At 50.6% G+C, this 14,046-nt stretch overlaps 1 protein-coding gene across 2 annotated transcripts in view; it reads left to right on the top strand.

Moving 5' to 3' along the window:
* TRAM2 (translocation associated membrane protein 2) overlaps positions 1-14,046 on the top strand; it is a 44,384-nt gene that overhangs the window by 8,802 nt on the left and 21,536 nt on the right. For both annotated transcript variants that reach the window (XM_014599630.3, XM_006270717.4), the window contains one exon: positions 12,457-12,520. In XM_014599630.3, the coding sequence (XP_014455116.1) occupies positions 12,457-12,520 (64 nt within the window). The remainder of the gene's footprint in view (positions 1-12,456; positions 12,521-14,046) is intronic.

Here is a 14,046-nt window from a genome sequence, read left to right on the forward strand (position 1 = left end):
GCAATAACCTAATAATGCTGGGAACAAGGGTCGTGCATGCATTGATATAGGGGTTGCGTGGGATTTAGATCAGTGGCTCCCAAAGGGTTGGGGCCCCGGTTGGTTTGTGAGGGTGCGTCAGCCCTTCCTGCACCCTTAACCATCACACTTATAATTGGGGAAAAAGAAGATGCCCTCACTAATCCACAGGCCATCGACCATGGTTTTGCAGCCCATGCTTTGGGAACTGCGGATCTAGGTTCTCTTCTAGAAGGGGGAAAAATGGCTTTCTGATCTACAGTATATGGGGCACCCTAGCAATTATGTGGATGCCCCTGTCTATCCAGCTGGAAGATAATCGATGCACACTGGCCGCCCACCTTCAAATACTCATGGAGGGTTTGCCCAAGTCCTAGTAGTGTGATGTTCTTTAGATTTTTATCCCTGTTTCAGTGAACTTCCCCAGGACATACAGGGCAAGTCTGATGCAGTGCCTGATTTTGGCACGTCTGTATTTGCAGGCGCTGACAATACCCCTTTGCATGCTGGTTTCTTTTTCCTCTTTGGCCCAGACTTTTCCCGAAAGCTCTGCTGAAAACTGCTGCTCTGACATCCTCACAGGGTTTTGCTGCATTGCACCCTTTACTGGGATGGTGCATGGGGGTGGAAGGGGGTCATTTCGGGTTGGGCTAAATACAAGCAAGTGACTAGCTCCGGCATGTGTCTGCCTAATGCTGGGGTCGGGTATTAGTGTCCCTGGTCTGGAAGCTCAGAGGATTGACTTTCAGGAGCGTGTTTGCTGTCTAACCCAAAGTCCAGCAGAGCGGGTGGGGGGATGGAGCCCAGGCCAGGGTGAGGCACTGAATTTCAAACCCAGCTGGCTGGCGGCTGGAGGAGAGCGCGAGGACCCGGCAATTGCAGGGTATTTGGGGCATTTTGTTTTGCCAGCAGCTTCCCCTTGCAAAGGGCAGGCGCTGCCGCCTCCTCCGCCCCCTTGCTCGTTACTCATCCCCCTAATCTGACCAGTCGCCACGTCGCCAGCTGGCAGGACACTCGACAGATTCCAGACCCCAGCTGGTGCCAGCGTGTTTATGCGGGCAGCAGGAGAGGCTGGCAAGGGGCCCATCCACGGAGCTGCTGCACAGCTCTGCAGAGGGAGGAAGGCGAAGGCATCTGGGAGATGAAATGCCAGCTCGTTTGCTCACACCCAGCACCTCTTGGGGACGTAGAGGCTGATGGCTTTTGTTCACTGGCAAGAGCAAAGGCAGCCTATGGATTTTCTGAGATGGTCATTGCTGCTTGCGGGGTAGCCTGCAGAGGCTGAATGGCTTGTTGGGGGTCCATGGTGCCCGGTGCTGCACAACCTTTGAGTAAATGATAGTTCTTGCCTCGGTTCACAGTCAAAGCCTGAGGTTTCTTGAAAGCCCTTATGTGCCTTCAGTGTTGAAGGCATGTCCCAGGTTGGAGTTGCTCCGTTTTGCACATTTATTCTCTGCTCAGTTATTCATATTAAAACCCCCTATTTCATCTGATTTGGATGTGGATTAAATGCCAGAGCCCTGTGAATACAGAGTGATGGTGTGCATGGGGGGGTGAGAAAGGGTGGTTTAATAAAATATATCAGCTTTACCCAAAGAACCGTGTCTGCCGATGTCCTTAGACCAACACGGCTACAGCCTACGTCCCTTAACAGAGAACAGCTTTTTGCACTTCCCATTCGAGCCCTCTCTTTTTCCTCAGCACCTCTGCTGTGCAGACAAATCCTTAGATGCCTTTTGAAAACCTCTCCCTGAGACCCCATCAGTGCTTGGTAGGGATTAGGGACAAGGTTCTTTGGGTAAATGTGATATCTTTTATTAGACCAACGAAATCATGGGGAACAAATTGTTCTTTGCAAGCTTTCAGGCACAAACATCCCTCTTTAGGCCTGGGGAGAGTCTGCTGGTGTTTTATGTTCTCCTGGATGGAGCAGAAGCCAATATGCAAAATGCAGATGCATGGCAGTGAGGATCAGAGGAGAGGAGAGACAATAGGTGTGAGACAGGCAGGTGAGGAGGGGAAGGGGGAATGGTGATTTGGTGATAGAAAGTAGCTGGTAAGATGTGAAGAGGTTACCTGGGGTTATCAGATGGCAGGCAGGTTATAACGTGCCATAAATCCAATGTCTATCTTGAGTCTCTGATTTTTTTTTTGTATTCAGTACATTTATGAAGTGAAGTCCGTAGGCTTGTCTACGAAAGGTGTTTTGTAAATCCCCTTTGAGGATTAGAGTTGAGCAATTGGAGAGAGAGTGTTTGTCTTCTGAGAAGTGTGCACCCACAGGTAATTGGATATTATTGTCTTTGATGGATTTCCGGTGTGCATTTATCTTGGTTGTTTGGTTTCTCCTATGTGTTTTCCATCAGGGCGTTTAGTGCGCTTAATGAGATGCACCACATTTCTGGAGGTGCAGGTGTGAGACCCAGGAGTGGTGATGGTTGTGTTGTGGGGTGTCATTATTGTGGGAGTGGTGGAGATGTGTTGGCAGGTTTTGCATTTTCGGCATGGTTTGGATCATGGTAGAGTTTAGGCATCTCCCTTCATTGAAAAAAACAGCTTTTAAAGAGAGGATGTGGTGGTTGAACAAGAGGAGCAAATGGGTCAGGGTGGGAAGTACTGGGTACAACAAAGTATGAGGCTTCTTAGCTACCCAGGAGATGGGATCACAGCTTGGTGTCCTGGGCACCATCTCCTGGCTTGGGTTTAGTTTTTAGCTCCCCTGTGATGCTGGAAAGCTTCTGGTTCACTCTTCGGTACTTCAAGATCTTATTGAAAAATAAGGTCTCTCCAGTCGGTGTGAGAGCCAAATAATCTGCAAAACACTCCTTCCGTGGCAAATTCCCTTTCCAGTTAACCCTTGCATGACACGCTTGATGATGCTGTGCCAGCACTGGTCCTTGGTGTGGCTCTGTGAGCCAGGGAAATCTCCATCTGCAAAATGAGAAGAAATGAAGGTGCCAAGAGAGAGATGATGTAACCGCATCTGTGGACAACGCGACTGAGCTGAGTTGGCCTCACTATGTATGTGGTAGCACCAGGACATCCCTCAAACCTGCTATCTGTGCATGTTGCCGGTCTCTTAACCCATTGCATGGACTCTCCTTCTGCTTGCTTGACGCTGCGGGGGCTGCAACTTCCCCCAGCTCAGACTGCAAGCCCCGTGGCAGCTGACCGTAAGGGTGCGTGGCCTGATGGGGCCCCGATCTTGGAAGTCGAGGCTGGATGCCCTTCTGGATGGAGACACCCCAGCTCAGCCATGGTCTGCAGGCTGTGTCCAGGAAACCAAAGGATTGCAGCCTGTGCTGTGCAGGAGGTCAGACTGGAGGGATGACTGTGCCCATGAAACAAAGAGATCTTGAAAATTGTGTTTTGAAGAACGACTCTGGTTCTACAAGGCTCCGGTGCTACTAATCTGGGTGCTTTCCAGGTCTGGGAGAACATGGAGAGTTGATCCAGTTTCTTTTGATCGCTGCAGCTCTTGTGCTAGTGATGTAGGTCAAGGTGGGAAGCTCCAGAGGCTTGAATGCTCTGCACCAGGCAGGTACCATAAGAGCAGCACCCGGCTGTCTTTCAGGGGGAGCTGCTTCTACAACCTGCAGTCTTGGGATGGAGAGACGGGACTTGGCCCCTGCTCCCAGGTGCCTCCCTGGCCAGATAACCATCATTTGCAGAAGGAACCTGGTGTGATCCAGCAAAACGCAGCATAAATGTCTGGACCATGCAGCAATCGCTCCCATTTTATAGGTGGGGAAACTGAGGCACGGAAATGAAGGGACCTCTCCAAGGTCACACAGCAAGTCAGTAGCAGTGCTGGGAAGACCATTCAGATCCCCTAGCTTCCAGGCACCAGATCATCTCACAGTGCAGCACAGTGGGTCACCTCTGCTTGGAGGGGGTCAGCTCGGCTGGACTGGTAGCGTGGAAACTCGCTGGGTCAGCAGGCCTGTGGGTCTTTGCAGCTCTCTGGGCTTTTCTCTAGGGAGAAAGGAAGACCAAGGGGTGTCGTGGGCTGTAGGCAGCACCATGCAACATGGTTTCATGCCTGTGGAAGTGGTAAAGCAGTGTGAAAGGAGATTTCGCAGTCTCTGTATTGGCCTCTTTGAAAGCTGCCTTTGTGCTTTCATTCCCCCATGGAACTGGCTGGAGGAAGTTGAGGGAGGGTGGATTTGACTTCCACATGCAGCCAATGAAAAGGACCAGTGCAAGGTCCCGGACAAGCCCTGTGGGGGGACCAGTGACAGCAGTAATGTCATAGCCCTCGTGAGGCCTCCATCCGGGAAGCTGGTGCCATGTGGCACGGGGGACTGGGATTCCCAGCAGCGTGCAGCGTTGTATTTCAGACCTTGGCAGCCTGGGAGACTCACAGCATTTTAAAACTGGATCATTCTGGCTGCCCCATCTCTTTCCCTTTCGTTCAGTCGTGGATGTTAGTGGTTGCTGCTATCCCACGTGGCCAAAGCTAAGAGTAGCCGGTGTTTTGGTCCATTTGAGAGCTTGGAGCTGAACTTGCAGGTGGCAGAAAGCATTGGCTTGAACGCTTCACTAGAGAGTGGCTGCTAAAATCACGGTGGGCTCAGCCAGGTCTTGGGGCACTGAGGTAGGACGCTATGGAGGATACATGGCTGCAAATGCTTCAGTGGTTGGTTTAGTTGCTTTAGGGCCAGGAGCCTTTCCAGAACCCGGGATCAGGAATTGGAGTCTGATCCCTACTGTGCAGTCCTGTGAGATGATCCAAAGAAGCAAACGGCATCTGGAAACTAGGGGACCTGAATTCTCTTCCCAGTGCTGCTACTGATTTGCTGTGTGACCTTGGACAAGTCCCTTCACTTGTCTGCCTCGGTTTCCCCACCTGTAAAATGGGAGCGATTGCTGTGCAGTCCATCTGTGCGAATCTGTTGGCCTGTCACCCTTTCAGGTGCTAATATTACTTGTCTGTTGGCTATTAATCACTTAATGTAGACATTTTCAGAATGTGACTGGACTTCAGCCCCCACCATAGGGCAAGGATTAGATATTGGTACCATCTCTTGATGCGCTATCGCAGCCCTTTCCTCTGCACTGTTGTCACAGACCTCCTTGGTTCTCTTCACCCTTCCCTGGCTGAAGATGCAGTGGAGAGCAGCAACTCCATTCAGGCAGCGAGGATGGAAAATAAAAGCTGGTACAGATGGGATGTCACTTAACTTTCTCAAAGCCCATGTTGAGGCTTCCTGAGAGTCCCCCAAGAACCCAGATGCCAGATCCCACCACAAAGACCCCTCCAGGGTAGAAACCCCCCTCCTCAGTCTGGAGTGCTTGCAACATGCCAGGCATGGCAAAGAGTTATCACGTGGAGTCTTTGCAGTGAAGGAAGGCTTTTGGGGCAGTACGGGTTTACTCTGCCTATACCGTCCCCCAACCAGCAGCTCCCCTGCATTCATAGGGCTCAGTACCATCACTTGTTCAGTTTTGGATACCCAGAAGGGGCTTCGATCCAAGGTTTGTGAATCGGAGCAGGGTCCTTCCTAGCTTATGGAAGGGAACAGCAAGTAACCGGGGTTTGTGCCTGAAACAGCCTTGCTGGGGGTAGGACATCTTCCTTTGAAGCTGCAGTAGCCCAGCCAGTGCAGAAGAGCTTTCTACCAACCCATATCAAACCTCTAACTCCTGGGCAAGCTCTCAGAGGTGCTAGCCAGAGGCTTGCTGTGAGCTTGTTTAAGCTAATGTTTTAGGCCAGATGTTCCCATCATCCTCCTGGAACTCTATGCTGCATTAGACACCTTTTAAGAGAGCAGCACCCATGTTTGCCTAAGGGAGGGGGCAGGAGTCCAGGGGAATGTCCTTAAGATCATTATTTTATTTAAATCAAATCAATTGAAATTGCTGTTTAAATCACTGGTCGGGAAGCCTTGATTTAATCATCGTTTTGTACAAAAAGTGCATTTTTGTTTTTACTCTAACCTTTGTTCCAGGCTATAGAAATAGGCTTCAGGATAGCCAGCATACATTCTCCATTTCTCTTTAGCCCAATGTTGAGAACTTTGGCTGTGACAATTCCACCTATTTTGTCACGATTTTGTTCACAAATTGTCATTGGATTAGGCCAGTTGTCAATATATCGCCCAAAACAGTCCACTCCTGAGTGCCATCGCACATCTTGTGGGCGAGGTAGCTTGGTTCCTCCTGCTTTCTTCAGAGCAGCTGCTGCAAAGTGGTTGTTACAGAAGTAATTTTCAATTTCAACAAAATTCTGCCCAAACTGTTTCTCTTTTGTTTCTACTGCACCTCCCTACTTGCATTTATCGCCAGACTCCTCCTTGCCCAGATCTACTCCCCCCCGGCAACAATCCTCTATTCATTTAACTTCTTGAAACTTTGCACTCTTGGAGGTGAGGGCTTGACTCTGTTCACAAACTTGCAGAGAGACAATATGGCTGATGGGTAGGTAACCAGGTCTGTTCTCTCTCATCTCCATATACTGCTGTTGTTAACAAGGATGTTATCTCTAGAGATACAAGTCCACAGTTTGAGAACTGAAACTAAGCATCTCAGAGATGCTTAATGGGATCTTCTAGACTGAGCACTGAGTCCCATTGGGTGGAGTGTTTCTTTAATCTTCACTCTTCTATAGAGAAACCTCTGGAAACCCCATAAGATTGGGCCCTTAATACAGTCCGTGACCTTTTGTGACCTAGTTATAAAACTTCTGAAAAGGGTCCACGAATAGATTGTCCCAAATAATATATAATTAGAAGTTATAATCCCTATTCCATTATGATATATTTGAGCGTTAACATATCTTAAATTAAAATAATCTTTATATAGGTTGATTTTTTTTTATCAGATTTTTTTTTATTTGATCGTATTTTTTAATTTTTTCTATTAAGATGCTTTAAAAAAAAAATCATTGATTTTTTTTTTTTGATTTTTTTTTTTATCCACCCTGCTTAAGATGAATCAAGTCCTTCCCGGAGGGGACAAACCCAACTTATAGTGATGGGAAACTGAGACTTCACCCCAAGGATCAGTCCCCCTTTCTTTTGCTTCCCTTTGATGTCTATGGCTACAAATAGATGTCACCAAAGGTAGCAAATCAGCTGTGCTGGGATAAATCCCAGCACAGCTGATCTCTTTCATTGGGCGCAACATATGTTGCTCATTGTCCTGCCCCTTAATGCTATAGGGCAATGGGTGACATGTTTTCCTGGGGTTTGAGGGTCCTGCGCACCCTGGGAATTCCCGTGCAGGATTGGACTCCTTGGGCCTCAAGTTAGGGTTTCCTCTCTGAGGTGCATCCCTGGAGGTCCATGGGCATGTCTGGGTCAGCACAGCTCGAGGGGCCTGGTTCTGTGCAGGAATTTCGGGGGCGTTCAGGATTGACCCCATTTGGGGTGGCTGGAGAGTGCAGGCAGACAGGAAGGCCACGTTTTGAAGAGTCTGCGGACAAAATGAAGTGTCCCTTGGTTAGTCGTTCACGGGGCAAATCAGTCTGGAGTTCAGGATGCTCTTGAATTGCTTGGAGATGCAAAGCTCTTGCATGCAGCATTGACAAGCAATGCTTTTTGCTGTGGCTGCTGGGCTAAGAGACTGTCTTATCCTGGTGGGCATTGTCCTGGCATCTCCAACTTGCTCCTCTTCATAGCTGGGCGGCAGCAACGCAATGCATCAGGGTGCAAAGCCTTCAGCCTGGAGGGACCTCCAGCCAGGAGAGGCTACTGCAGCACATCTCTCCAAGCTGCTGCAGGCATGTTCCTTTTCTCTGTGCTAACTTCCAGGAATTCGGCCTCAAGATGCATGTATGCACCATCCAGGCAGGACCTTTGGGCTTGAAGGCCTCGCCTCAAAGCTCCTATGACCGATACCGTAATGATTCATGTACCATACTCCCTTTTTTTCCTTAAAATTGGTGATTTGAAACTAGGGCTGCATGTCTTAAATAAGGAAACTGATTCTGAACAGTTTGGTTAAAAGGAAAGGAGACCTTTAAACAAGGTGCATATCTTATATGGGGGTGCGTGGTATATGAGTCAGTATGATGTTGTGCAGCATTTTATAGAGTGCCCTCCCCTAGACGACTGTCGATCTGAGTCACGATGAACTTGAGCACAGTCTCTAGCTCCTAAAGATCTGCACCAGTCCACACGCTGGCCTGAAAGAGGGGCGGTGAATATAATTGCCGTGCGTGTCGTTTTCTTGGCAACGTCGAGTTGTCCTGGTGTTCCTGGGTTTTTTGTTCCTCTGACATCAGAACAGGTGATTCAGCTTGTCATGCTTTTTTTGTAGCCCAAATTAAGGGCCAGCTGCTAATGCTTTGTTCTGTGATGAGAGCAAAAATTCATCTTTCCCGTCTGCACGACAGGGTAGATGCACTCTGTTTATTGGTTTTCCACGTCTTAAAAAAAAAAAAAATGGGTGTCAGTAATTTTCCCGAGTTCACTCGGTCCATGGCAGAGTTTTGGCACAAAAACCCAGGAGTCTCGACTCCCAGTGTCCTGTTCTCGACAGTAGACACAGCCTCCTATTACGTGCGGCGATTGCTAGCTGGTGCGTGAGACGAGTTCTTTAATCATCTCAGTAGGTGTTGGTAATAATAGATAGCAAAGCACTTAAAAAAAAATATACTCCAATAGACTCTTACATTTTACAACAGAAGCTCTCCCAGGAGATCGCATGTACCTCCTGCCCTTTTTCGTCCCCGTTTTCACACTGTCATCTGCCCCTGTTTTGTCTTCTAGCTGGAAAAGGTGAGGATAGATGAAGTTGGGTCTGTTCACTTCCGTAGTCTGGCCCGGACCAGACCCCTTGGAGGATGTTGGAGTGTGTCTACAGTTACAGGTCCCAGATAAGCCTCATCTGCCATCTTCAGATGCACAGAGAAGACGGTCATCCTCGACTGCGAGGGATTGCCAAAGCAGAAGACAGTTGCAGACTAGCCAGTCCCCAGAGACATTTCCTCTGACGTTGGTTCGTGTCCCAAAGCCAGAGGCTTTCTGTCCCTGTGGGGCAGGCGGGTCAAACTTATGGCCTCCTGGCTTGCCCGTGAGTCACTGGAAGTTGCAGGGTATGGCTGGGGGGCATGGTCTGCCACAGCATCTAGGACCTTTGCACATAGCGGTCGGTGGCAGAAGGGCAAGTGAGGGCTGCAGGAGCCCTTGTCACCCTCTGGCCACTTTGCCCATCACCGTTGCTGTGGCTCCAGCTCTTTGGCTGCTGGCTCTGTCACCATGAAGCTACCACCACATGCTCTGTACCAGAGCTGGAGCCACCACTACCTCATGCCCCAGACTTGATCTGGCCTGCCAGGAGTCCCCTGGTTCAGATCCAGCCTGGGGCACAAGGTGAGTTGGACAGACGCCCCTTGCTGTAGGGTACCCCGTGCCGGGAGGAAGATGCGATGTGTGCGATGGTCTGCTTGGCTACGCATGTCTGCGGGGGTCTTGGGGTGCTGGTGAATAATGTGTGCTGTAACGCCTGGCTGTAACTCCACCCCATTGCTGCAAAGCCCAAGACTTCAGGGCACCAAGCTAAGTGGCACTTCAGTTTTGCCGGCCTAGCAGGGTTGAAAGAATTGGATCCGAGCATCATCCGTGCTGGGATAATCCCTGAGGGCGTGCAGCCTAAATGGAGATGTCTGGTTTGCAGTGGGACCAAACCCCACTCATCCTCCTGGACGGTGAGATTTTAACCAACTCTGTGCTAAAGGGGGGAGGTAAGGCAGTTTCCTGACAGTCTTCAGTGCTGCTGTATCTCTCCCCCAGGAGTGGAGGAGGGTAACCTGTAGATGCTGTCTTGCTTTGCACAAGCAGGCGGCTTATTTAGCAAGACGCGCATGGCTTGGCCTTTCGCACTGGGCACACTTCAGAGCCTCGATAACAGCCTTCATAGTACTCAGCACCCTGGAGAATTGAGCCACTTCTGTTCAGGTGCTGAACATTAAGTGTCCGGGATGAAAGTCCTTGGCTTTGTCTATCAGTGCTTTGACCTTTGCATGGGGGGTAGGGAGAGTCCCCTTCCCCTCGCTGCCGGGGTGCTGGAGGTTGATTTACCCTCACGTGGAAAGCGCTGTAGGGAAGCATAAATGGCCAATCCAGCCAACCTGCTGCCTGCATTTATCCCATTAGGGTCTTAACTGTCCTTTGTGCAATGCCTGGAAGATGCAGAGCTCTTGAAGAGGCCAAGAGAGAGCCCTAAAAGGAGGAGCCGTGTCCTTTCTTACAGCACTGCTGATGCTGCCAGTGGCTGCGGTCCCTAGGTGCAGAGCCAGGGGGGATTATGTTCAGCCTTGTGCCCACCATTGTGGTCCTAGGGCTAAGGAAAGGAGATGCTTGCTTTAAAGTTGTCAGGGCCCTGGCTCTGCTGTATCCATCTCCTTTGGGAAATGGTTTCCATCCTGCGCTGGCTCAGTGTCCTGGCGTCGTTCTGCTACCTCTCGTGTCGGGGCGGGTACCTATCTCTCGCCCCGAGTCTCAGCTGCTGCCGGCTTGGCTCGTGGTCCACGTGGAAGCCTGGACCAAGGTGGCAGATGGAGTCATCTTTGCTGGAAGCTCCCGCCGGCGCCTCCACCCCTCCCTTCCCCGATGGCCTTTCACACCAGACGAGCAGTTGTGCTCTTACCCCTGTTTTGGCAACCAGAGAGCTGTATTCCCGCAGGGCCTGCTAGCGAGCAGAGCTTTGGGGGAACTGAAAGCAGGCCTTGGTCTCATCGTCTTCCCCACCGTGTCGGAGGCAGATTTCCCACTCTCCCTAGCTTTGTCACCACCCTGACTCCTCTGTGCCGGTTCCCCTCTGTCTCGCCTGCCCTCCCTGCACTGCAGACCTCCTCCCTGCTGCTCCTGGGCCGCTGCTCAGGTTGGCAACCTGCAGCCAAGGATGCTAGTGCAAAAGAAAGCAGAGACTGGGGACAGTAGGTAAGAGTCCCACTGGTCACCCCAGCAGGGCTCAGCCCTTGTTCCTCACCTGCTGTACGCGACCCCCGAATGCCTGGTGAGCTTCCCGAGGATTAAACATGGGAAGGATTTAAAGGCGCTGCCTCATGCCAGAGCTGTCATTGGAGTTACCAGCACAATGCACCAGCCTGTTTGGGGGAAAAAATATCTTAGTCCAGGTGGCCACTCTCCGGGCCTTGCAGGTAGGAACGAATTCCCTCGGAGATGTTTTCCAGACTTGGCTCAGGACGTGTGCCAAGCGAGGTTTCTCCGGGTAGGAACGCAGGCTGCAGAGGGTTATGTTTTATTCCTAAAGCAGCTTTTCCCCTCCCCGCTTTCAAAATCCAGCCAGCATCTGTTGCTCTTCTTGATAATGCTGCCTTGGCTAACGCAGCTCTCTGGGAGGAAGAGGTTATTGTGACAATCTGCCGGAGATCTCTGCTCCCAATCCCCGCTGCTTCGTGCCCAGCGCCTGGTTATTTTGGAGAGGGGATGCTGTCAGGGATGCTGATGGCTAGTGCCTCTGTCTGGAGTGGCAGGAGCTCACAGATACAAACTATTATTCATTTTTTCTAATGAAGATGCTGCTTTTAGCATGTCCGCATTGTGTGGGTCCTCCTCCCGTTTCGGAGGCCAAAGACCGGGTGATGTTAGGGGCCCGTCTTGTTCGGTGCCGTGGGGGGCTCCTCCATGCTGGGGACTACACCGTGTCTAAAGCCTCCTTAGACCAAGCTGGCCGGGTGTGCTGACGACCTGTGTAGATGGATGAGCTGACGTGGTACTTGTACACCGCCGTGGTGATCCCGGCTCATTAGGAGTTTTCTGTAAGCCGGGACCTCCCTGTATTTTTCGTTCGGGGAGTAACGAGGCCTTCATTTCTTGCCCTGAGCTGTCGGCAGGGCTGCTGTGGAGTAAATGCAAACCTTTGACATCCTCTGTGTCTCCTGTTTACCCGCAGTAGTCGCACAGGGCAAGGGGTAGCTGTGCAACCCCCCCAAATGTAAACTGCTATGCCAGCGTGTCCCCTCGCTGGTGCAGAGATGGGCCTGTCTTTCTACCAAGGTGCTTAATTGTGGCAATGGATTTGGACTGGAAACTGCTTCTAGGAAATAGCCAGAAAGCCTCAGCTTGAAGCAGGGCCCCAGGAAATTGTGAGCTCTTTTGCCCTGGGGTCAAAAATCAGCCTTTGGTACATTTTCAGCTGCTGAGTGGGTGGCAAGCAGAGGATCTGGACTCTGGTGTGTGCTGCAGCCTGACCCTGGGGGTGGGAGATCGCTGACCAAACAGGACTTTGTCTCCCGCACAGAGCTGGTTATTAGGGGCTCAAGATTTGTGGCAAGCAAACACGTACGGCTGGCTCCGGGACACGGGAGCCCTCGGCACGACCCGTCTGGAGGCAGGCTTTCTGCGGGGGTGTTTCCCATAGAGCGGCTTGCGTGGGCTGGGATACGGGAACCGATGGGGAAGTCATAGCAACTAACGGGAATGGATGGAAATGCATTGACACAGGGATGCTTTTTTTTTTCTTTGCCAGGTTACAGCCAAGACTGCCTTCATATTTATCTTACCTCAGTACAACATCAGCGTGCCCACAGCAGGTAAGAGGATCCCGCAGGCCGCCGCACCGGGCGTAATCTCCTCCGCCGGATCTCATCCGTCGGTGCCGCTGACCCTCACTGCTAAGCAACCAAGGCTGAATGGGGTAGTCTCACGTTCCAGACACCACCAGGGCCTGGGAGACTTTCAAAGAGCAGAGGAGCCATTTCCAAGAAAAAAAAGATTAAAAAAAAAAGTCTGTTGTTGCAGAGCAGCTCGGTTAATACGTCTAAAGGCTGCTGAGTCTCGTGCTTCAGGGCAAAAGCTTATCCCCGGTTGGGATCAGGAAGGAATTTCCCCTCATGGTTCGGAGGATTTATAGTGCCTCTTGCTTCTCCCATTGCACTTGGCCAGACCACCTGTTGCACTGCACAGCATAACACCCCCCACCCTAAGCCTCTTAACGTGCGAACGGGGATGAATTGCCTGATTACGTGCCTCGGATGCTTTGCTTCTCAGTCCTGAAGCCTCTCGTCTTAGCTGCTGTCTCGGTGCATTAGGCTGCACGGGCTACTTTTCCAGTAAGGCAAGCCCCAGCATTTTAATTGTCGATGATGTAACTAATAATTGGGTGGGAGACAAGTAACAAACCCATTGGTGCACGCTGCAGTTTCAGGCAAGCCACAGCAGGGCCCCGCTGAAAGAAATGCCTTGCTGCCTCTCCGGGTTAGTACGTCGGTGGGACAAATCGGGTCCCATTGCACTTGGCACTATACAGGCATAGACGAAATGCCAGTCCCAGCTCCAAAGAGCTTCCTTTTCAAGCATCTCCTGGTCAGTGGTGATGGAGGAGACCTTTTAGCCTGTCTTGTCCATGTCTCGCCCAACAGGCTCTCTTGGAAGGGTCTTTTCCAGTGCTCTGTTCAATCTGGTTTTCGTTATCCGAAGCAACCATCCATCTGCCCTACCTAGTCTTTGGGACACAGACTAATCCGCTTGCAAAGGAAAAGCGGGCGGTTGCTTGGAGAAGAGGAGCAAGGAGTGTTAGGAAGGATGGACTAGCTATAATTAGGTGGAGTTAAGCTTTCCTCATCCTAAAGAGGGCTAAGAGGGGACTAACTTGGGAACCCTTCAAGCTAGCAGTCAGAGGCAGAAGAAGAAGGATTTGGGAATTTAAAGCTGCATGTGTTCAGACTAGAAATATAGTGCACATTTTTGACAGTGCAGGTGTTTAAACGTCAGAGCAAGTTTAGCCCTGGCTCTGGGGGATTCTCCATCCCTAGCAACTTCTCGGATCCAGTTTTAGATCCCTTTCCTACAAGGAACGCTCCAGCTCACATTGACCATTCATCATAAATAGAACAGAAAATGAGCAATAACTAGCAAGTATAAATACAAGTGCTGGGCATTTCTCTTTCACTAATTAACACTTAGCTCCCAATATTAAGGAACCCATAGCACATTATTCACTCACCAGACATAATACAATTGAACACAACTTATTTTAACTCTTAGTTTCCCTTGCAAATTAGCAGTTATTTTCTCCCTCCTATCCATTAGAATGGTCTCAATCAAATATAATGTCGTT

Source organism: Alligator mississippiensis, chromosome 1 (assembly GCF_030867095.1).
Source record: "Alligator mississippiensis isolate rAllMis1 chromosome 1, rAllMis1, whole genome shotgun sequence".
NCBI classification, from domain to species: domain Eukaryota; kingdom Metazoa; phylum Chordata; order Crocodylia; family Alligatoridae; genus Alligator; species Alligator mississippiensis.